The sequence below is a fragment of the Talpa occidentalis genome, unplaced genomic scaffold, assembly GCF_014898055.3.
Source record: "Talpa occidentalis isolate TD23 unplaced genomic scaffold, MPIMG_talOcc4v2.1 talOcc4.17, whole genome shotgun sequence".
Taxonomy (NCBI): domain Eukaryota; kingdom Metazoa; phylum Chordata; class Mammalia; order Eulipotyphla; family Talpidae; genus Talpa; species Talpa occidentalis.
This window is the reverse complement of record NW_023601754.1, coordinates 44,523,783-44,546,821: the sequence shown is the minus strand read 5'-3', so window position 1 is coordinate 44,546,821 and position 23,039 is coordinate 44,523,783. Positions and strand designations below refer to the sequence as shown.

General features: G+C 58.9%; 2 protein-coding genes across 3 annotated transcripts in view; both read left to right on the top strand.

Moving 5' to 3' along the window:
• SYMPK (symplekin scaffold protein) overlaps positions 1 to 8,900 on the top strand; it is a 30,584-nt gene extending 21,684 nt beyond the window's left edge. For both annotated transcript variants that reach the window (XM_037516809.1, XM_037516808.2), the window contains exons 18-27: positions 295 to 455; positions 1,726 to 1,834; positions 2,103 to 2,203; positions 2,615 to 2,705; positions 3,525 to 3,626; positions 6,648 to 6,835; positions 7,608 to 7,784; positions 7,952 to 8,047; positions 8,268 to 8,600; positions 8,763 to 8,900. In XM_037516809.1, the coding sequence (XP_037372706.1) occupies positions 295 to 455; positions 1,726 to 1,834; positions 2,103 to 2,203; positions 2,615 to 2,705; positions 3,525 to 3,626; positions 6,648 to 6,835; positions 7,608 to 7,784; positions 7,952 to 8,047; positions 8,268 to 8,600; positions 8,763 to 8,900 (1,496 nt within the window). The remainder of the gene's footprint in view (positions 1 to 294; positions 456 to 1,725; positions 1,835 to 2,102; positions 2,204 to 2,614; positions 2,706 to 3,524; positions 3,627 to 6,647; positions 6,836 to 7,607; positions 7,785 to 7,951; positions 8,048 to 8,267; positions 8,601 to 8,762) is intronic.
• Positions 8,901 to 9,223: 323 nt separating this feature from the next.
• Positions 9,224 to 22,291, top strand: RSPH6A (radial spoke head 6 homolog A). Its single transcript, XM_037515537.2, has 6 exons — positions 9,224 to 9,894; positions 12,614 to 12,851; positions 14,314 to 15,078; positions 17,325 to 17,469; positions 18,197 to 18,314; positions 21,904 to 22,291. Exons 1-6 carry the CDS (start codon positions 9,224 to 9,226, stop codon positions 22,139 to 22,141), a joined length of 2,175 nt encoding a protein of 724 aa, XP_037371434.1. The 3' UTR covers positions 22,142 to 22,291.
• Positions 22,292 to 23,039: the final 748 nt, after the last annotated feature.

Genomic DNA, 23,039 nt, shown 5'->3' with positions numbered 1-23,039 from the left:
GGAGCCCCCGGGGGACTGTTGGGCAGGGCCTGGCAGGGGAGTCAGGTGAAGGGTTCCCAGGGCACGGGGCGGTACTGAGACCCCTCTGGCTGTGTTGCAGTTCAGGTTGGAGCTGAGGTGGGAATGCAGGGCTGAGACTGTTAGGGAGCTGTTGAGGCCCATCCCATTCCCCTGAAGGGGGCTTCCTGCCCCAGGAAAACCTCTCCCCAGGCTCACTCCCTTCTCTGCCCGCCCCTTCGAGGGGACAGGCCCTGGAGTGGGGGGCCCGCCTGATCTTCACCCCTGCCCTGGCAGAGGTGGCCGCGCCCTGGACGGAGGAGACTGTGAAGCAGTGCCTGTACCTCTATCTGGCCCTCCTGCCTCAGAACCACAAGCTGATCCACGAGCTGGCGGCCGTGTACACTGAGGCCATCGCGGACATCAAGCGCACAGTGCTCAGGGTCATTGAGCAGCCGGTGAGGCCCCCCAGGCCTTCCAGGCTTTGCCCACCATGGGCAGGCTGTGTCCCCAGCTCCGACGCTTTCCTGTGTTTGGGGGGTTTCCACACATCACGGCACGTGGGATGATAACAGGGTAGCCCCGCAGTTCAGAGCCTGGCATTGGATAGTGGGGTTCACATTCCCCCTCTCACTTTCTCACCGTGTGAACTTGGATCCCTTCAGTCAAAATTGGAAAGATAAGGATGAGCTGACTTTCCCCTGTCTGAGCCCCTCCAGCTTCTCTCTGGAGCCTGAGCCACAGGGTTGCCCATGTGAGATGAGAAGCAACCCAGTAGTAAATCAGCATCTGAAGCTTGGGGTGTCTGCCCCTTCTGATTTGTAGCTGGATTTGAAATCGCTTTGTATCTCTCTGTCCTTGACATTTTTTATTATGGAAAATTTCCATCGTAACAAAAGGCGAGCAGGGGTAGGCCCATCCCCAGGTACCTGCCACCCAGATTCAAGGGTGTCCCCCCTCCGAGATGTGAGGGGAGCAGGCTGGTGAGGAGGCAGATCCCGTTCCCATGTGAGCTCCTGAGGGCAAAGACTCGCTCGCTACTGTAGACGTTTCTGGGCACAGGAAGGTGTGGCTCCTTGCATCTGGCCTTGGAAGGCACGTGGGTGGCAGCAGGCAGGCGGGGGCACCGACAGTCCGGGAAGGGGGTGGGCTGGGGCGCTGAGGCCTGCAGAAGCCAGGCTAGTGTTGTCTGAGGAATCGGCTTGGGCTTGGGGGAGGGTCAGGTTAGCTCTGAGTCCGGAGCAGCCCGGTGGCCTACTAGGAGGCCACGGGCGAGGCCTGGAGCTGGGGTCAGCCTCTGCGAGAGGGTGGGCACAGGAGACGAAGGCCTCTGTCCGCCCCGTCGCCCACCTTCCCCTGCTTTCCCCACATTCTCTGAACCCTGTCACCAGTCATTGTCTCCCACCCTCCATTTAAATGAAGTAGAATTGCCCCGTGACACTGTCATTGGCTGAGGTATAGGCGGGCCGATTTGTATGTATTTGTGTGACCAGTTACCGCCAGGCAGTTACAGTTGTCACCTCATGTGGCTGTAGTGTTTTTCTTATCGCCGTCAGAACTCCTAAGCCCTGCGCCCTCTGTCACCGGGTCTTACCCAGAGCCCCAGCATCCCCCAGCCACCTTGAGCCCATGGCTGTCCGCCTTCTGGAGTACACACCTGCGCCTCTCCCCTCCATGCCCGCCGGCCCCTCCCCCTTGCCTTCCCTGCCAGCCTGTCTCTACCTCCAGATCCGAGGAATGGGCATGAACTCGCCAGAGCTGCTCCTGCTGGTGGAAAACTGCCCCAAGGGGGCAGAGACACTGGTCACAAGATGTCTGCACAGCCTCACGGACAAAGGTGCCCCAGCACCCCTTTTCCCCCAGCTCATCCCTTTTCCTCCTCCACCAGCTTCCCCACCGCCCGTGCTCAGGACCTGAGGCTCTGCTGCTGGGTTCCCAGATGTTTGACCTAGTGGGAGGGCTCCCCACTCCTGGGCCTTGGTTTCTCCATCTGGATCAGTCTTGCTCACGGTATTTGAGAGGCCAAGGACCAAAGATCCCACCCCCGACCCGCCTTTCCCCACCTCTCGGGCTCACCCTCACCCCGCTGCCTCATTTGCCTGCAGTCCCACCCTCCCCGGAGCTGGTGAAGCGGGTTCGGGACCTCTACCACAAGCGGCTGCCTGACGTCCGCTTCCTCATCCCGGTGCTCAATGGGCTGGAGAAGGTATGGGGTGGGCTCCCCTCTGGCAGAACCCTGCAGGATGGGCTGGGCAGGAGGCAGCATGGGTGCTGCGCAGCTGCTGGGGAGCACCTCGCCGGTCAGACCGGCCCAGTCTCACCTGCTCCGACCTTCTCCAAGACCTCAAGCCTGCCCCCTCCTGCGAGTTTCCGATTTGTCAGGGAGGATCCCCCCCACACACACCCCCATCCTGAGGTCCAGCACGTAGGACGCAGCTGGGCTTCGCTGCCCACTCTGCTTCTGGAGGAGCCCCCGTCGGCTCGTCTCCCAGGAGGAGGAAACCGCGCCCGCAGGGGAGTCGGCGAGCTGGATCATGCCACACCTCCGTGGGCGAGCAGCTGGGACAGCTGGTCTGGAGGGGGGACATGGCTGACGTTCCCTGCCCTCCCCTTGTAGAAAGAGGTCATCCAGGCCCTGCCCAAACTCATCAAACTCAACCCCATCGTGGTCAAGGAGGTCTTCAACCGCCTGCTGGGCACCCAGCACGGTAGGTGCAGTGCTCTCCGCCCCGGGCTGCTGGGCCCTGGCCCTCAATCTCCCTCTCTCTTGGCTCCCTATTCCCTGACTCCCCCAGGAGACCCCAGCTCTGGTGGCCAGGGCAGGAAGGAGGAAGGGGTCCCTGATGTACAGAATGGGGGGGACATGTGATGAATCTTCCGGGAGAAAGGGATGTCAGCTCCCTGGGGCCACCATCCTGGCTTGGCTGTGACTGAGCATCTGTCCCAAAGCGCCCAGGCCACCCTCCTGTGGCTTTGGGGCGATGGGTGAGGGTGAAACTGGAGCTGGGGTCTCAATCCATAAGCCTCTGCCCTCCTCTGCCCCAGCCACTCTCCTGCCCTCAGTGACCGCCTGTGCCCTTGGGTAGTGGGCAAGGGGCGTGGTCAAAAATATTTCAGCTTAGTAAAACTACCCAGTGATACAGGGTGGGGTCTTCAGCCTCTCCCCAGTGGCAGGAGCTGGGGAGGCAGTGGGGGCCCTCCAGTGCACGCTTCAGTCCCTGCAGGGCCCGAGCCGGCCGCCGGCTGGTCCTGTGACGCAAGTGCCGTGCGCTTGGGACTGTTGGGTCCTGGCCTCCGGAGAGGGCGGAGGCTGCGGGGGCACAGGAGGCGGATGGAGACCTTGGCTGTGAGGGGGCCTCTGCCTCTGTGTTCATCTCTTCCCTGCTCTCTTCCCCTGAGCCCACGAGCCCATCGAAGCAGATACCTGGTCTCCAGTCAGCGCCCGCCCCCGACTTGGGGGACTCATACCCATTTCTTCACTTGGGCCTCTCTGCTGTCTGCCCCCACCCCCATGCCTCCCACTGCAGGTGAAGGCAACTCGGCCTTGTCTCCCCTGAACCCCGGAGAGCTGCTGATCGCGCTACACAACATCGACTCTGTGAAATGTGACATGAAGTCCATCATCAAAGGTGAGGCACCCCCACCCCTTGAGTGCCCTGCTGCTGCGGACCCACGAGAACCTCCGTCACCCATGTGCCCCTGCTGGCATCTGCCACCCGCAGCCCTGCACATACCCCACTGCCCCCGTCCTTTCCCTCCCGTCCTCTGAGGAACAGATGCACCTACTGTGTGTTGGCTCAGAGCAATCCTCAAGAAAAGGGGGAACCCCCCCGCTACCTCACCTGAGGCGCAGAAGGAAGCAGAGCCCACAACCCAGAAGGGGCAGAGCCGCCACTGGGGAGCTGCTGGGAGCACCCAGGCGGCTGCTGGGTGGGCACAGACACAGTCAGGCCTGAGCTGAGGCAGGAGCACTCCCGCGGGGTGGGCTGCCGGGACAGAGAGCGTTTACCATGGCCACCGCACAGGCCCGCCCACAGATCCACGCCTCCTGGTGCCTGTGAGTATGCTGGCTTCCGTCTCGTAGATAGGATGGAGGTTTCGGAGAGGTTAGAAACCTTGCTTGGGGCCACACAAAAGCTAAGTGATTTAGTGGGAAAGACGCTGCTGGTGGGCCCGGCTTGGCCATGTCCCACTGCGCAGGGCACCTAGGAAGGTCTCACCCCTTAGCTCTGCAAAGCGCTGCCCCCGCCCCCTGGGAGGGCAACTGCCTTTTGACTCCCCCTCTCCTGTAACTGGCGGGGTGGGGGTCCCTCCTGGCCGCTTGGCTTCCTGTCTAGCCTGAGATGGCTCCTCACTGACTTCTGCCCTCACCTTCCTCAGTGAATTCTCTTAGAAATTCTTAGATCAAGAGAAAAGCTTATGAAATATGATGTCCACACCCAGCTGGGGAGGCACTAAGGCTCTGGTGGGAGGGCAGCGAGGCTGGAGGTCCAGGAGGGTGGTCTCTCACCCCGAGCCCCTCCGGCAACCTCAGGAGCACCACAGGCCCACGCCTGAGGGTGATGAGACCTTCACACGGCTTTGTGTACAATTTCAGGGAGTTCGTAGACCCCCGTGACCCTGGGCCCAGATTTAGCCCTGATCTTTCTTGGGGAAACAAGATCCAGGGAGAGAATGGGCCTGGCCACAGCCGCCTGGGCACCAGTTGCCGGGCCCTGGAGACCTGGGCCAGGCCTGGCCTTTGGAAGCCACTGTTCTTCCCGCATGGCCTCCCCACTCTCAGCAGCCCTTCGGCTGGTCTCCATGGGTCCGGGCCGGCTGCCCGCAGTGCACTGCTCTGCCCTGCGGCTCTGGGTCCCTGACTGCCTGCTACGCCTACTCAGCTAGGCGCTCCATACCCGAAGCCCAGGCCTGTTTGCACACTGCTCACTCACCAGGCCCTTCACAGAAGTCGTGGCATTCGCTCCTATACCTGTTGCTGTTTCAACAACTAGGCCTGCCCCAGTGATCTGGTCCAGAAAGAGTGTCCCGAGCACCTTTGCTCAGTGTGAAGTGGAGCTGGTGCATTATCGGGGTGGAGGTAGCCCTGGTCCTGCCTTCCCAGGGTCACAGTCTACCCCCAGACAGTAACAATCCAGAGTGAGCAGGGGTGGGACACAGGCACCAGGGGCAGGGGTGGAGGGCTATCTGACTCTCCCTTGTGTGGGAAATCAGGGAGAGCCCTTCCTGGAGGAGGGACACAAGCTGAGACTCTAGAAAGATGAGTATAGGGGTGAGGTATTGAAGAGACACAACCCTGCAGAAAGGAAGAACTTTGCAGAAGCTAAGGAATGTTCTAGCATGGCCTAGTTCTGAAGCAGTAGAGCTGTATCAGCCTCCTCTGTGGCTTGAGGAGGGGGCCTGGTCAGGAAATGAGGTCAGACTGGAACCATTAGGAAACTGCTTGGCCACATCGTCCCAAAAGCCATGGTGGGGGTTGGACTTGAGTTCTTCAGGACCTCTGGGAGGGAGACTTGGCTTTCTAAAGACTCCTCAGGCCCTGAGCGGAGAGAGGATTCCTGGCCAGGAGGGGCTGGGGCTGAGCTGAGGCGGAGGAGAGGGCTGATTTGGGGTCTCGTAGCAGAGCAGGCAGGGCCAGCAACCATCTGAGGAGCAGCAGCCCCTGTCCGCTTCCTGTCCTTCTGGCGGGTGCTCTCTGGCACTGTCCTCCCTTTCCCCACACTCCAGCAGCCCTTTGGCCCACACCTGCCTTCCCCTCTCCCCTGCCCCAGTCCACCTGCAGTGCCTCTACCCGCCCCCTCTTCCTTATAGGCGCCCCACCCCTTCCTTAGAAGGCCCACCCTGTTTTCCATTAGCCTCTCAAGGATTGGGGGCCTCTCTTCTGGCTCAATAAAGACTTCCTGGTTCAGACTCACATGGCAAGTGGTGTTTGGTGAAGAGGGGTTTCAGAGGAGTTCCAGGCTCTCCCCACTAACAGTGGGTCAGAGCATGGGTAACCTCCTGGTTTCTGGCTTCCACAACCTGCTGCTGAGGGAGCAGCCCCACAGCCTGCCTTCGCGGGGGCTCATGTGTACCAGCCCTCCTGCTGCTGGGCTTCCAGCTGGGAACACACTGCCCACCCGGCTTTCTCCTCTCAGCCCTCCCTTCCTTACTACTCTGCTGACTGTGCCCCCCCACATAACCCTAGGCCTGTGCCAGCCCTGTGCCCTGGTGCGGGGGACGTCTGGGGCAGCCTGCTCTCAGCCAGAGCCTTCTGTCCCCCTGGCGTCTTAATGGGAGTCAGTAGCCTTCCGTCTGGTAGGGGTGGAGGTGCCCTGCTGCCCTCGTCAAGCCACCGGGGTCCCCAGGGTCGGCGGCGTGTCTTTCCTCTTGGTCTCTGCAAGGATTGTGCCTAGAGAGACAGGGCCGCGTCCTCCCACTCCAACACCGGGCTCTCGGGAACCGAGGTGTTTCCCTCAGACCCTGCCCCTGGGCTTTCCCAGGACCAGCCACCAGGGCCCCTCAGAAAGAGACCTGCTGCTGAGTGCAGGGGGTCTCCCGAAGTGAGGCTCGCATGCAGCCTTGGGACCGAGGTGCTCTAGGGAGGTGGGGTGCCTACGCCCCGGGGCAGCGTGGCAGAGAGGACAGGCCCACTCTCCGCCTCCTCGCAGCCACCAACCTGTGCTTTGCGGAGCGGAACGTGTACACGTCGGAGGTGCTGGCCGTGGTGATGCAGCAGCTGATGGAGCAGAGCCCCCTGCCCATGCTGCTCATGAGGACCGTCATCCAGTCCCTGACCATGTACCCCCGCCTGGGGGGCTTCGTCATGAACATCCTGTCCCGCCTCATCATGAAGCAGGTAACCTGCCCCGCCCGCCGACCCCGGGCAGGGGCATAGGACAGAAGGTAGACTTGAGGCAGAACCCGGGGCTCATCCAGCCGGCTTGCCCCTACGCACCCCCAAGGAGCCAGGGAGAGGAGAGCAAGCACTGCCAACAGCCGCCAGCCTGTCTCCTGGCCACGCCGCGTGGCCGCAGCTCCAGGGCAGCAGCCTGATGGGAGGGGGTGGGGCGTGGGTGCGCATCCCCCGTGGCCCCGCCTGGCCAGGACGTGCACCAGAGCGCCAGGATGGGTGTGTGTTCCGGGAGGAGCTGGACGCCTGAGGTCCAGACGCCTGGTGGGGCGCTGACCCAACCTCAACCCCTGGCTGGGTTCAGCCCCAGGTCGCCGCTGGCAGCACCACGGTCTTTGAGGTTAAAGCAGATTCAGGTCTGGGTTCAAGTCTCTATTCTGCCCTTGGTACCCGTGACCCTAGACACTTCCCTGCACCTCCTGGTGCCCACCTTGTTCAGCAGGGCTGCTGCTGCCCCCTCTAGGCAGCTGTGTGAATTAGCTGTGCCCTGCTTGCAAAGCCCCTGCCTGGGCCAGGAACGCTTCCTGGCAGAGCCACTCACTTGTCTCCCCTTTGCCCAAGTTGCCTTTGGGTCTCAGCCACTGGGACCAGGAAGAGAAGACTGTCCTCTGGAGGGAAGTCAGGGCTGTGTAGCCCAGAGGGTGAATGGTGGGGGTCTGGGGTCCTGCAGGGCCCCCTCCTGCCTGCCTGGTGACCGCTACCTCCCCACCCTGCCCAGGTGTGGAAGTACCCCAAGGTGTGGGAGGGCTTCATCAAGTGCTGTCAGCGCACCAAGCCCCAGAGCTTCCAGGTGATCCTGCAGCTGCCGCCCCAGCAGCTGAGTGCCGTCTTTGACAAGTGTCCCGAGCTCCGGGAGCCCCTGCTGGCCCACGTCCGCTCCTTCACCCCCCATCAGGTACCCCAGTGGTGGGGTGGCCCCAGGGTTCAGCCTTAGGGGACTGGATGGATGGGGGTGGGCAGAGGGGGAGCCCAGCACCACCACAGGTCAAGGGCCAGGAATCTGGGGTGTCCATAGCTCTGGACCAGCACTGTGCATAGCGCCCCATCCTGCTGTTCCCCCAGCAAGCACACATCCCCAACTCCATCATGACCATCCTGGAGGCCACCGGCAAGCAGGAACCAGAGACTAAGGAGGCGCCTGCTGGGCCCCTGGAAGAGGTGAGGGCCACCCATCCTGCCATCAGGCCCCCCCTCCCCCTGCCCCCCTCCCCCGCCTGCCACCTGTCTGCCTGGCATCTCCTGCTGAAAGAGGGTGGCAGGGGGAACAGTGCCCTTACTTCTGTGCCCACCTCGCTGGCCTTCCCACCATCCTCTGAGAGCAGCCCTGTCCTGGCCACCTTCCACCTCTGAGCTCCTCTGTGCCCCCTCCCCGCCCCAGGACGACCTGGAGCCCCTGGCCCTGGCCCCGGCCCCGGCCCCCGCTCCCGCTCCCCGGCCCCCTCAGGACCTCATCGGCCTGCGGCTCGCCCAGGAGAAGGCCTTAAAGCGGCAGCTGGAGGAGGAACAGAAGCTGAAGCCCGGGGGCGGGGGCGCGTCCTCGACATCGTCCGCCTCCGTCCGGCCAGGCCCTCCCCAGCCCGAGGAAGCCATAGATTTACGGGAGGAGGGGCCGGAGGGCGAGACCCCAGCCATCTTTATCAGCATGGACGACGACTCGGGGCTCACCGAAGCGGCCCTGCTGGACTCCAGTCTCGAGGGCCCCCCGTCTAAGGTAGGCACAGCCGCCTCAGAGCCAGCAGGGCGCCGGGGTCGGGCCGAAGGGTGCGCGCCTGGCGCCCGGAGGCGGTGGCGGTGGGCGCGGGAGGCGCAGCCCCGGGAGGCGGGCGGGGCCGCGCTCCCCTGACCCGCGCCCTCGTCCTCCTGTCGCCGCCAGGAGGCAGCGGCGGGCGGGCTGACGGCGAAGGAGGAGCGGAGCCCCCAGACGCTCGCGCCCGCCGCGGAGGACGCGGTGAAGACGCCCAGCCCGGCTGCCGAGGAGGCCGGCGACGCCGAGACCAAGGGGAACAGCTGACGGGGCGGGGCGGCGCGGAGAGGGCGGGCGGGGTGGCCGGGGCGGTTTGCCTTCTAGAAAATTAAAGCAGATCGCGGGTCTGGGGCGTGGCTGCCGCATCCTCTCTGCCACCCTCCGGGGCGGCGCGGGCAGCGGGCGGGCGGGGTGCTGGGGCGGGCGGGGTGCTCGGCCAAGGCCCGAGGGCGCGGGGCTGCGCCGGCGCCTGCGCGGAGCCCGGGGCCCGCGCCGCCCCTGGTAACGGCCCGCCCGGGCTCCCGAGACCCGCCGAGCCCTCTGGCCGGCCGGTCTGCACGCCCTCCCCGGCCCGCGGCCCCTCGCCCGCCATGGCGGACCAGCCGCCCGACCCCGAGCCCCCGCCCGAGCAGCTCTCCGCCCGGAGGAGCACCCAGCTCTCCGAGGGGCGCGGCGTGGAGCCCGGCCCGGCCCAGCCCCCGGCCGCCGAAGAGGAGCGGGAACTCCTGCTGGACACCTGGGGGCAGCCGGGCAGCCGGGAGTTCCTGCTGAACCAGACCGGCCTCCCGCGCTGGCCGCCGGAGGACGACGACGGCCGGCCCCGGCCCGATCCCTCGGACGCGCTCCCGCCGGAAGACGTGCTGCTGGGGGCCGAGGAGCCCTTGGGTGTGGAGCTGGGGAGACGGTCCCAGCCGTACCTGAAGGAATTCGGGAAAGACATCACCCAGAACGCCAGCCAGATGCTGCAGCAGCTGCGCCTCCGCCAAGGCAGCTTCTTCGAGCACCTGGAGTCCACCTACCAGGACTTGCCGCCCGAGCACTGGGACCAGTTCGGCCTGTACCACGGGCCGGAGCCGCACGTCCTCGAGGACGCCCAGCACGGGCCCTATGTGAAGGATGACCCTGACCTCCAGTTCTCGCCCTCTGAGCTGGGCTTCATGCCCTACAGCGTGGAGATGCCCGAGCCTGAGCCTCGGGAGCTGGCGGTGCAGAACGCCAAGGCCTACCTCTTGCAGACCAGCGTCAACTGCGACCTCAGTCTGTGAGGAGGGGCAAGGTGGGGTGGGCTGGGATGGGACCAGGCTCCGGCAGGGCGATCCCCACCACCCCCAGTCGCCCTTGGCTCGGGCCCTCATTAGACCTGGTGGAACTGGCCACTACTCTGGGAGCCTCTAGCTCAGACTAAGGAGTCAGGGGCTAAATGCTGATAATAGGCAGCATTTCTTTGTACCCACAAGCCTTCTGTGGGCACTTAACAGTTAACACCTTCTTTCCCCAACCGAAATCACACTGCTACCCCATTGACGGATCAAGAAACTGGAAAGCTGGGCAAGTTGGGGCCTTTGTCCACGATAACAGGGATGTATGTGGTCATGGCCAGGTTCCAGCTTGAAGCCCTGTCTTCCGCTATCCCTGAGTGGGGAGCACACTCTCTGGGACACTCGGCTGCAGCCCCAGCACACCTCTCAGCCCCTGTCACATCCTCACAAAGCTCACATGCTGCTGTGAGGGCGGACATTAAATGTAATGAATGACACGGTGGGAAATGCTACGGCAGGGTAAGGGAGACAGGGAGCCTAAGGCTCAGTAGCCCGAGGCCAAGGGAGGTGTCTGCAGAGGTGACATTTGACAAGGGACCTGAAGGAGGCTGGTGTGACCAGCTCCGGGTGGACGATGAGGTTGGAGAAGTAACGTGTTGGTGAAGCACAAGCTGACTATCCTGCCCATGCTCAGTCTGCCATGGCTCCCTGGCGCCCAGGGGAAGGTTCAGGGCCTTCCAAGCCTCCAAACCCCTTATCATTCAGCCCCTGCCAGCTCTGACTTCATCTCTAGCCAGCTTCAGACTCAGATCCTAAAGTCAAGTCAAAATGAACCTCTTCCTCAGCAGTGCCAGCCCTTGTGGAAAAGCTCAGACCGAAGTCCCACCTTTGCTTACCCACCCCAATTCAGGCACGGCCTCTACCACCTCCAAACGGTGCCAAAGGGTCTCCACACCACTGAGGGCTAAATGTACTTGTTTACAAATCACACCAACCTGGTTTCAGATCCTGGTTGTGCTATCCTGCCTAACCTCGCGATCACAACTCTTTTAAAAAGATTTATTTATTTATTTATACAAGAACTGGGGTACAGGCCAGACGCATGGGAGGGTGAGAGGATTCACCAGAGACAGAGCGGGGAACAGAACAGGCAGACTGACGAAATACACAACTTTTTTAAACCTCACTTTCCTCATCTGGAGAATGGGCTCAGCATTTCCCTCAGGTGTCTGTGTGGCTGTGGTGAGAATTCAGCACTGCTCCAGGTGCCCGGCATGGTGTTTGGCTCAAGCAAATGGAAGCTATTAGGAATGATCACTGCAGTCACCTCCCCACCCCTTCCTCACTCCACTCAGCCACACCAACCTCACCGTCCCACCCAACACGCCAGGCACACCCTCAGCCCCAGACTTTGCCCATCATTCCTGATCTGATCATCGACTCACCTGGCAGCTCTGCATCTCCCCAGCCATTTGACCTTTTCTTTCTATTTTCATGTCAAATCACGTCGGCTGGGACCTCCAGACGTGGTGAAGGGAGGCACCCTCAGTCCCAACTCACAGAGGAAACAGCCCATCTTTAACTGCTATGTTAGGTCACTGGAACTCGCCCCTTCATAAGATCATGAAGAATTACTTTCCATTCTTAGTTTCCTAGATTTCTAAAAATCATGACTGGGTGTTTTATATATATATATATATATATATATATATATATTAGATTTATTTTTATATTTTCCTTATGCCTACAAGAGCTGGGGTACAGGCCAGAGGTGCAGGGTGGTGAGAGGATTCACCAGAGACAGAGTGGGGAGCAGAACAGGTGGATCTACTGAAATACACTGCTGAGGGGAGCAGCAGGGAGACAGGAGAGGTCTGCTGCGCCATGAGGGTAGCTCTCTGGCCCAGGATCAAACTAAGGCTTTAGTGGTAATAGCGCTGAGACTTAACCCCTAGGCCACCAGAAAGGCCCTCGGCATCTATATTTTGGTAAAATGAGACAGGAGTGGAATTGTCCTTCCTCCTAGTTTTCTTGAGATTTTGGTATCAAGATTACACTCATAAAATGTCTCAGGACATGTGCACACATTGTTCCCTTGGAATGAAACACATTTCCCCCCATTAGCTGCATGGCTTGCCCCTCAGCTTCAAGCAGATTTCAGCTTAAATGTGACCTTGATGAGATCTTCCCCATCTCAAATACTATCCGTGGTATTTCTTTTTTTTTTTTTTTTTAAGATTTATTTATGCATAAAAGAGCTGGGGTACAGGCCAGAGATGTGGGGGCGTGAGAGGATTCACCAGAGACAGAGTGGGGAGCAGAACAGGCAGATTGACCGAAACACACTGCTGAGGGGAGCAGTGGGCGAGACAGGAGAGGTCTGCTGCGCCATGTGGCTATCTCCCTGGCCGGGGATCGAACTCGTGCCGCAATGGCTGCAGATATCTCCATTGGTTGCACCCCAACCCCTTGCGCCACCAGGGAGGCCCCCTATCCCTGGTATTTCTTGCTTTATTTGTCTCTGTAGAAATTGCCAGCACTAACAGTCTCTTTTGCCTACTCAGTTAATGCCTCTCTCCACCATCAGGATGTCAGCTCCACTGGGGCAGGGACCTTTCTCCTCTGTGTCCCCAGTGCCAGCCAGAGGAGCAGGCACCCAGCACCCAGCTCAATAGACTGAGTGGGCCGTGTCCCCTACTCCCACTCCCTCCGGGGAGGTAGGTACGAGCACCTGGTGAACCTGCTGACCAAGATCCTGAACCAGCGGCCGGAGGACCCGTTGTCCCTCCTGGAGTCGCTGAACCGCACCTCGCAGGCGGAGTGGTTCCACCCCAAGCTGGACACCCTGCGGGATGACCCTGAGATGCAGCCCACCTACGAGATGGCCGAGAGGCAGAAGGCGCTGTTCATCCGGACTGGCAGCCCGGGTGAAGGCGAACAGGAAATGGAGGAGGAAGTGGTGAGCGAGCCCGTGGGGCAGGATGGGCCATGCCTGTGCGGGAGGCTGGGGGGGACAGAGCAGGGCAGCACCCCAAACACTGGCCATTTCAGTCTAGTGGACTGGGAACCTGGCCACAGAGGGCCTGGAACACTAAGCTCAGGGCCCTGCCTTTCCACTGGGGCAGCGTGGAAAGATTTGAAGCTGAGGAAAAGCAACTCAGTTGCTTTTTCAGACAGCTGAGTCTGCAGGCTGCCTCCAGAAAATAACTCATTTTGGGGGTCATTTTCTCTGACACTCAGTGCCCCGACACTAAATTGATCCTTATCCCTGCCTTCAGTTTCCCCTTTTGTAAGTTGAGACCCACCCATTAAGACTCACCCACCCGTGCCCCAGGGACATTCAGACTATGTAATTCCATGACTGGCAGGGAAATGTGCTCTCGCTGCTTGGCGCCCCTTTCCTTAAGGATGTCCTGTAATGATTCTGACCCTCCCAGGCCCCCTAGAAGGGTCACATTTTGTCCCTGAAAGGACTCTGCAATGCAGTTGCTATTTTTTTTTTTTGAAACAATTCTCCACTTTTTTTTTTAATTTTTAAAAAAGATTTATTTATTTATTTACACAAGCACTAGGCACAGTCAGAAGCGCGGGAGGGTGAGAGGATTCACCAGAGCCAGAGGGGGGAACAGAACAGGCTGACTGATGAAATACACTGCTGAGGGGAGCAGCGGGCGCAGCAGGAGAGGTCTGTGTGCCATGCGGGACCCTCGCTGGCTGCTGGGGATGGAACCAACACTGCAGAGGCTGCGGGCAGCTTCGCAACACAGCACTCAACCACTGCACCACTGGGGAGGCCCCCACTTATTTTTTTTAAAGATCTATTTATTTATGCATTCAAGAGCTGAGGTACAGGCCAGAGGTGTGTGTGTGGGGGGGTGAGAGGATTCACCAGAGACAAAGTGGAGAGCAGAACAGGCAGTTTGACTGAAGTACACTGCTGAGGGGAGCAGCAGGGAGACAGGAGAGGTCTGCTGTCCCACGCGGGCAGCTCCCTGATCCAGCATGGAACTTAGCGGCAGAGTCTGTGGACAGCTTCAGAGGTTGCATCTTAACCCCTTGTGCCACTGGGGAGGCCCAGTGTCTGCGCTCTTTTTTTTTTTTAAATAAAGATTTATTTATTTATGCATATAAGAGCTGGGGTGTAAGCCAGAGATGGGGGGTGAGAGGATTCACCAGAGAGAGTGGGGAGCAGAACAGGCAGATCCACTGAGGGGAGCAGCGGGGAGCCAGGAGAGGTCTGCTGCACCATGTGGGTCTCCTCCCTGGCTGGGGATCGAACTCGTGCTGCAGAGGCTGTGGACAGCACCGTAGGTTGGGTGGGTCTGCGCCACCGGGGAGACCCGTCTCCGCACTCTTGAGGCCAGAAGAGCCCGGTAGGGAGCAGGTCTCCAGCGGCCTTCCCCCGCCTCCGCCCCCCGCAGACCGAGACGCCGGTGCCCAACGTCATGGAGACGGCCTTCTACTTCGAGCAGGCCGGGGTGGGCCTGAGCTCCGACGAGAGCTTCCGCATCTTCCTGGCCCTGAAGCAGCTGGCGGAGCAGCAGCCCATCCTCACCTGCCGCTTCTGGGGCAAGATCCTGGGGCTGAGCCGCAGCTACCTGGTGGCCGAGGTGGAGTTCCGGGAGGGCGAGGAGGAGGCCGAGGAGGAGGAGCTGGAGGAGCTGGCGGAGGGCGGCGACGCGCTGGAGGCCCAGGACGAGGAGGAGGGCGAGGAGGACGAGGAGAAGGCCCCGGACGTGACCCCCAAGCCCGCGTGGAAGCCGCCGCCCGTGATCCCGCGCGAGGAGAGCCGCAGCGGCGCCAACAAGTACCTGTACTTCGTGTGCAACGAGCCGGGCCGGCCCTGGACGCGGCTGCCGCACGTGACGCCGCTGCAGATCGTGCAGGCGCGCAAGATCCGCAAGTTCTTCACCGGCTTCCTGGACGCGCCGGTCGCCAGCTACCCGCCCTTCCCGGGCACCGAGGCCAACTACCTGCGCGCCCAGATCGCGCGCATCTCGGCGGCCACGCACGTCAGCCCGCTCGGCTTCTACCAGTTCGGCGAGGAGGAGGGAGACGAGGAGGAGGAGGGCGGCGTGGGCCGCGACGCCTACGAGGAGAACCCCGACTTCGAGGGCATCCCGGTGCTCGAGCTGGTGGACTCCATGGCCAACTGGGTGCACCACGAGCAGCACATCCTGCCGCAGGTGAGGTGTCAGGGCCGGGGGGTTCCCCCCCCCCCCGCCCCGGGTCCCCCTCCCGCCTGCCATCCCCCGGCAGGGGCCGGCAGGCAGGCAGTCCTCTGTCAGGAAGCTTTGATGCAGGCCGGATGCATTCGGGAATTCAGAATTTTCCAGATTTTAAAAAGGGTCACCTGGTGTACCTGCCCTGTACGCCCCAGCGCGTCCGGGAGGAGGGGGCTGCAGCCCAGATCGAGGGCCCCCTTCTTTCTGCAGCAGGAGAACAGCCCCGGCCTCAGTTCAGGCCGCCGGACGGATGGGAAAAAAATTGGTTTTTAGAATTTTTCACATTTTGAATCGTGGGTGAAAGATTGTGGAGCTGCACTCACCCAATGTTTAATATGTCTGAACTTGGTATTCTTGTTTTTTCAACTTTGCAGAATGTATTTTTTTTTAAAGATTTAGTTATTATTTATACAAGAACCCGGGGCACAGGCCAGATGCGCGGGAGGGCAAGAGGACTCACCAGAGACAGGGCGGGGAGCAGAACAGGCAGACTGAGGAAATACACTGCTGAGGGGAGCAGCGGGCACGACAGGAGAGGTCTGCTGCGCCATGTGGGACCCTCGCTGGACGGCCAGGATCGAACCTGCGCTGCAGAGGCTGCGGACAGCTTCACAGCGCAACACTCAACCACCTGCGCCACCAGGGGAGGCCCTACAGAATGTATTTTTTTAATGTTTATTTATTTTTATAGAAGAACTGGGGTGTAGGCCAGAGGTGCTGGGAGGGGGAGAGGATTCACCAGAGACACAGTGGGGAGCAGAACTGGCGGATCTACTGAAATACACTGCTGAGGGAGCAGCAGGCGAGACAGGCGAGGTCTGCTGTGGCTGAGGGTTAGCTGCCTGGCCAGGATTGAACTCAGGCTGTAGGGGTGACAGTGCTGAGACTTAACCCCTAGGCCAGTAGGGAGGCCCTGATATTCTTTCATTTCTGCATTAAAAGCAGCATCTGCTATGTCTAAGATTTTTTTTTATTCATTCAACTAACATCTATTGATTCTACAATGTTTTTTTGGTTTTTTTTGTTTGTTTTGTTTTGTTTTTTTAAAGATTTATTTATTTATTTATACAAGCACTGGGTACAGTCAGAAGCGCGGGAGGGTGAGAGAATTCACCAGAGCCAGAGCGGGGAGCAGAGCAGGCAGAAGGACCGAAGTACACTGCTGAGGGGAGCAGCGGGCGGCAGGAGAGGTCTGCGCGCCATGCGGGACCCTCCTCCGGTGGCCGGGGAGCAGCCGGGGATCGAACCGGTGCTGCGGAGGCTGAGGGCAGCCCCGCAACCCAGCGCTCAACCGCTGCGCCACCGGGGAGGCCCTACAATGTTTTTTTGAATCCAAGTAACTCCTTTCAGACAAGTGCAGCTCTCGTTCCCATATCTCGGTGGATGAAACGGAAGCTGGCTACAGGCAGCACGCTTGAGTCCATTCATTCATAGTCAACCTACTTGTGGGCTTTTCTGTATCTCATGTGACCCAATGACAAATCAGCATGAGTGAGAGGCAGCCATGACACCCCTATTTCATTGGCTCAGGTCTGATGAGCAAACAGGGGATCATATGGGCTGCTGAAGGTCAGCCCCACCAGGACAGAGATTTGGGGTTCTTGCTTCTCAAGGCTGTATCCCTAGTCCCTCCATAGTGTCTCTGCATAGTAGGTGCTCTTTAAAATATACAGAAGGGCCTCCCCTGGTGGCGCAGGCGGTTGAGCGCTGTGCTGTGAAGCTCTCTGCAGCCTCTGCAGCGCAGGTTCTATCCCGGCTGGCCGGCGAGGGTGCCACATAACGAGCAGACCTCTCCTGCCTCCCCCGCTGCTCCCCTCAGCAGTGTCTTTCATCAGTCTGCCTGTTCTGTTCCCTACTCTGTCTCTGGTGAATCTTCTCACCCTCCTGCGCATCTGACCTGTACCCCGGTTCTTGTGTAAATAAATAAATAAATCTAAAAAAAAAAAAAAAAAACAGTAAACTGATGAGTGAATGAATGAACATTGGGGCCACCCAGCCAGCAGGAGGCGGGAGCCCCCACCTCAGTACACAGCTGTCTTGGTCCAGGATCCCCCTTCGCCTCCCCGACACGTGTGGATAACCACGTCTTCCTGCCCATACCTGGATCCCTGAGAAAAGGGCCATTCCCCAGTGTCCTGCTGGCCTGTTACCCCCTCGCGGGGCCTCTGGGCCTCTGGCGGTGCCGCCTGACCTTCCCCCTCCTCCAGGGCCGTTGCACTTGGGTGAACCCTTTGCAGAAGACGGAGGAGGAAGAAGAGCTAGGGGAGGAGGAAGAGAAGGGCGATGAGGGCCTGGAAGAGGTGGAGCAGGAGGTCGGGCCCCCCCTGCTGACACCACTCTCAGAAGATGCAGGTAACAAGCCTCTTCTGCCCTCTGTGCACCACCGGCCCTGGGGTAGCCAGACTGCCGGGGGCCATCTCCACGAGCCTCGATCCCCCCATCTCAAGGACGGTCATCATCGCCCAGCACCTCCCTGCAGGGCTGAGGGAGCACATCTGCCTCACGCACGCACAAGGCAGTGGCTGTGGCCGGGATGTGGGAGCTGCTCCTCTGAGCCCCAGAAGGGTTTGGGGGACAGTGCTCATTCGCCAGGCCTTCCCTGGGGAGGTGGGCCTTGAGCTGGATTTTAGAAGACTAGACAGGAGTGTGCTGAGGTTGGGGCCTGATGCCTGGCTGACAGAGCCTGGCTCCAAACTGACTTCTGTGATCCGAGCCTGCGCTCTGCACTGTGCCCCCTGGTCCAAGCCAAAGGGCACCCTGGAAGGAGAATCAGGCTGTGCCCCACCTCGGGACCCCAGGGCTCACTGCCACCTTGCAAGGGAGGTAAGTTAAAGAGCCCCGTTTCCTGGGGGCAGGCCCTCAGGCGCAGACAGGTGAGGTGGCTTCCTGGGGCCCACACAGAAAGAGAATGTTCCAGAGCCAGGGTTCAGACACTGAAGTTGACGCTGTCAGTTGCCACAGTTCCCTCAGGCTCCTCCGAGCCTCCCTCTTTGCTCCCTTCCTTGCCTCTCCCCGTCTCTTCTCGAGGGGCCATGCCCCCAAGCGAGCTCTCACCTGCTGCCCCTCTCTGCTCCCGCAGAAATCATGCATCTGTCACCCTGGACCGCTCGTCTGTCCTGCAGCCTCTCCCCGCAGTACTCCTTGGCGGTCGTGCGCTCCAATCTTTGGCCGGGGGCCTATGCCTACGCCACTGGCAAGTAGGTCTCCTCGTCCCTCCTAACTGAAGCAGCCCCTGCTTCTTCAGAGCCAGACTGGGTGGGTAGCTCACCAGGGGGGCTGATATTTGGAGGACCCCCTTCAGGAAGAGCCCAGGGATGAGGCTCTCACTCAGCTCCCAGGGGTTCCACTGAGGCTTAAAGGAAAAATCCCAGACTGAGATGACAAAATGAAGGATCAGAGAGGGAAAGGAACAGACCCAGGGTCACACAGCACTTGAAAAATTCAAAGCTGAATCTCCAGCCCTAGCCCAGGGTTCCCTGCTGCGTGGGTCAGGGAGCTGGTGAGCAGTCTCCTTTGGGGTGACCCTGGCGGGGGTATCTGAGGAAGTTAATTCCTTCCCTAGCTCCCCACCAATTTGAGAAGTCCTCTCTCTCGGAAGCAGAAATCCTCCCACTAGGACTCCCCCCACCCCAACGACTTGCTCCCAAAAGACTGCCAGGGGGAAGTAGCCCCTGGACACCTCCCTACCCGCTGCCCCTGCAGCCACACACCAGTCCTGGCTCCCTCCCGGGGCGCGTCCCGGTCTTTGTGTTCCACCGCTAGAGGGCGCGGTCCTCAGCCACGGGGGATGCACTTCCCAGCTCTGTCCACCAGATGGCATGACGCTTTCTCCTAGATTTTTCTTTTCCATCCCAAAGATGAACCTGCCTGGTGTTGGCTACACCACCTGGGGTCTAGGTGGGATTTCATGTCATCTTGGTACTTTAACCACATAATAGTTTCTTGGAAATTATTGTTTTTTCACCTCCAGAAGTAGGCACGCTTGCCTTTGCCAACCCCGTCTTCTGGTCACACTTACTTGCCAACGTCCCTCTGACAGCAAAAAACCAAATTTGTAGCTCTGCCCTCACCCACCCACTACTCAATTGTCCATCGTGCATTCATTCATCCACTATTTTCTTTTTTAAAAGATTTATTTTTTTTATTTATGCATACAAGAGCTGGGGTACAGGCCAGAGATGCAGGGGGTAAGAGGATTCACCAGAGACAGAGTGGGGAGCAGAACAGGTGGATTGACTGAATTACACTGCTGAGGGGTGCAGCGGGGAGACAGGAGAGGTCTGCTGTGCCTTGTGGGTAGCTCCCTGGCCGGGGATCTGCCTATAGCTTCATAGTGCTGAGACTTAACCCCTTGTGCCATCAGGGAGGCCCCTCATCCGCTGTTCTCTCGATAAAGATCTTAAATGTTACCTTTTGCCCAGGCCTTTTGTGAAAAAGGCAGATATGGGTCATGTGCACGGAAGCAGGCAGAGGAGAAAGGATAGGTGCTCACTCTCTAGATACCCCTACCTCCTTCCCCCGAATGTCCCACTAAGATCCCCCTCCCTCACCAAATATCCTGTTACAGACTGAGGCAAGGGCACCAGAGAGAGTGAGTGAGGAGGCCACTGGCAGTCTCGACTGGCTCAAGGGGATTCTAGGAAAAAGAAGTCTTAATCTGAAATCTTGGGGCAAAGAGAGAAAGAATTGGGGAAGCGGGCAGAAGGACATTCCAGACCAGAGCTGCCTGGGCCATTTTCACCTGGGGATCTGGCTAGAGCAGGAGTTTGGGATGCAGGACTCAGGGGTAGAGCCTGAGATTCTGCCTTCCCAGCAAGCACAACCTCAGCTGAGTGAGGCTGCTGGTTGAAGGGCCACAGAAACCAAGGCCAGCAGGGGTGGGTGAGGCTTCCCAGGAAGGCTCTGAGGGAGACTTGGAGGGGAACTGTTCCCTCAGGAATAGCAGGGCTGTGAAAACAAAGTCAAAGCCAACTGCTCCCCAGGGACGTTGTGTAAGTCTCAGGCATGCCTCGTTGAACATCAAAGTGTGTCTCTACTCCATTCCATGCTCCACTCAAAGGTCCCAGCCAGGACTCTGAGGAAGGGTGGGACCTTGTCACACAGCAGAATGCACCTCATTCTTCCTGGCACATCATTCTCCGGGACAGGTCCCGGGCCAGACCCTAACTCAAGTCTCAAAGGAGAGATCATACAACAGATGTCCTGTGTGATAAAACAAGAAATCCAGAGCAGAAGGAAATTTGGGGAATCCACAACATGTAGAAATTAAAATGCCAAATCCTCAATACCCAATGGGTCAAAGAAGTAATCAGGGGTCTCCCCGGTGGTGCAAGGAATTAAGACGCAACCTATAAAGCTCTCGGCAGCCACTGCAGCATGAGTTAGATCCCCAGCCAGGGAGCTGCCCACATGGCGCAGCAGACCTCTCCTGTCTCCCCGCTGCTCCCCTCAGCAGTGTATTTCAGTCAGTCTGCCTGTTCTGCTCCCCACTCTGTCTCTGGAGAATCCTTTCACCCCCTACACCCCTGGCCTGTACCCCAATTCTTGCATGCATAAATAAGTAAAACTTTTTTTTTTTTTTAAAGTAATCACACATGAGCTGAGAAAAGGAAATCAAATCAGAAATTCCACTTCTTGGTCACACGAATCGTGGTCACATGATTCAAGGGGTCAGTCCTGCCCCACGCTGTTGGCCAGGGCAGCTGTAGACAAGGTTTAGAACGTAGTAGCTGCACAGTAAATCTTGCATGTGAACAGGTGAACAGAGACTTCTGGAGGGGGCACCCTTCACCCTACCACCCACAGCTTTGCTGTCATTCCATCTTTTATTTTTTTTTCCATTGAAATGACATCACATTATAACATTACATAAGTTTCAGGAGTGCCTCGTTGAATATCCAGTGTGTCTCTCCTCCAGTCAGTACTCTACTCAAAGTCCATTTCTCTCCTTCACCATACTCTTGTCCCCTCTCACCCCGTTTACCGCTCTGGTCACCATGGATTGGTCTTAGAGTCCAAAAGGTTTATTTTTTTTAAAACTTTTTATTCTTAAGATTTATTTATTTATTCATACAAGCACTGGGTACAGTCAGAAGCGTGGGAGGGTGAGAGAATTCACCAGAGCCAGAGCGGGGAGCAGAGCAGGCAGAAGGACTGAAGTACACTGCTGAGGGGAGCAGCGGGCGCGGCAGGAGAGGTCTGCGTGCCATGTGGGATCCTCGCCGGTGGCCGGGGTCGAACCGGCGCTGCAGAGGCTGCGGGCAGCTTCACAGCCCAGTGCTTAACCACTGCGCCACCAGGGAGGCCCACTTTTTATTCTTTTTAAAGATTATTTATGCATACAAAAGCTGGGGTACAGGCCAGAGATGCAGGGGGGCGAGAGGATTCACCAGAGACAGAGTGGGGAGCAGAACAGGCAGATCTACTGAAATACATTGCTGAGGGGAGCAGCAAGTGAGACAGGAGAGGTCTGCTACGTCTGTGGGTCAGCTCCCTGGCCAGGGTTCGAACTCATGCTGCAGTGGCTGGCAATAGCTTGATAGCTCTGACTTTAACCCCTGCACCACCAGGGAGGCCCTCCAAAAGGTTTATTTTTGTTTTAATTGGTTCACCCCTCTGTTTTCTCTGCCTACCACATATGAGTGACTTATTTCACTAAACCTAATTCCCTCCAACTCAGTTCCTGTCGCACATGATAGGGTCTCACCCTTCATCAAAGTCTAAGCTCGGGCCTTTGAAGGAGCATTTCCCATTGTTTCTCTGCCCTCCCTGCCCTCCATCCCCCAGGAAGTTTGAGAACATCTACATCGGCTGGGGCCACAAGTACAGTCCGGAAAATTTCAACCCACCCCTGCCGGCCCCCGTTCAGCAAGAGTACCCCAGCGGTCTGGACATCACAGAGATGAATGACCCCACAGTGGAGGAAGAGCAGGCCCTCAAGGCTGCCCAGGAGGAGGCCCTGGCTGCAGCAGAGGAAGAGGAGGAAGATGAGGAGGAAGATGATGAGGAGGAACTGGATGACTGAGGACCCCGCCCCGCTTCCCCTAGCTGGTAGATAGTGAGTTTCCCCTTATACATAGCCACGTTATTTTCTCACTGTTGGTTTGCTTTCTGCCCCTGGAGGACAGGGTTTGAAGAGGAAGGAAGATGCTCTAAATAAAGCTTCCCCATGGCATTTACGGGAGTGCTTCATTCATTTGTTCACCACCTCTGTGAGAAATTCCCCAAGGCAGGGCGGTTGGACTCTGCTGGGAACACAGGCCTTCCTGGGCCCCATCTCGCCCAGTTACGTCACTTATTCATTCACTCAGTTATCAAGCAACTATCAACAGCCCAGCCCTGTGATTGGGACACAGAGGTGACCACGCAGCCCCAGCTTTGCTTTCCCAAGGCTCACAGGATACAGGAGGCCCCCCCAGCAGTGAGCACCCAAAAAGGGGAGTGCGGAAGACTGAGAGCTCTGAGCTGACTCTTGGGTGGTCAAGAACAGAGTGAGGAAGGGCATTCCAGGGGGAACCGCACGTGCAAAGACCCAAGGGCAAGAGGGTGCGATGTGCGAGGGACTGTGACCAGGCTGCAGACTGCAGACCTGGGGGTTTTCAGATTGGTACTACTTCCCCTCACCCCGTTTCCGGTCTCCCCCCCCCCCCCCCCCGTCTTTGCATTCTGTCACCCGATTTCCTCTTTTCCTTCCTCTGCAAAGCCCTGCTTCAACCAAACTCCTTGCCCTGCCGACTTGTCTCTGGTCCCCCAGACTCCTGTCTACTCCTCTACACTCCACTTGGCATCTGGACAGCTCTTTCTGAAGCACAAATATGATGAGGGGCCTCCCCTCCCTCTGTGGCTCCCTAATGCTCTCAGGGCAAAGTTAAACCGTGATCTGGATTCTCTCTTCAGCCACATCTCTCACAACCAACTCCTTA

Excerpts from the sequence above, each read along its gene's own strand:
- RSPH6A (XM_037515537.2), top strand. The coding sequence starts at position 9,224 with ATGGCGGACCAGCCGCCCGACCCCGAGCCCCCGCCCGAGCAGCTCTCC. Across the intron at positions 12,852-14,313 it reads AGGAAATGGAGGAGGAAGTG|ACCGAGACGCCGGTGCCCAA; the intron begins GTGAGCGAGCCC and ends CGCCCCCCGCAG. Across the intron at positions 18,315-21,903 it reads TATGCCTACGCCACTGGCAA|GAAGTTTGAGAACATCTACA; the intron begins GTAGGTCTCCTC and ends TCCATCCCCCAG.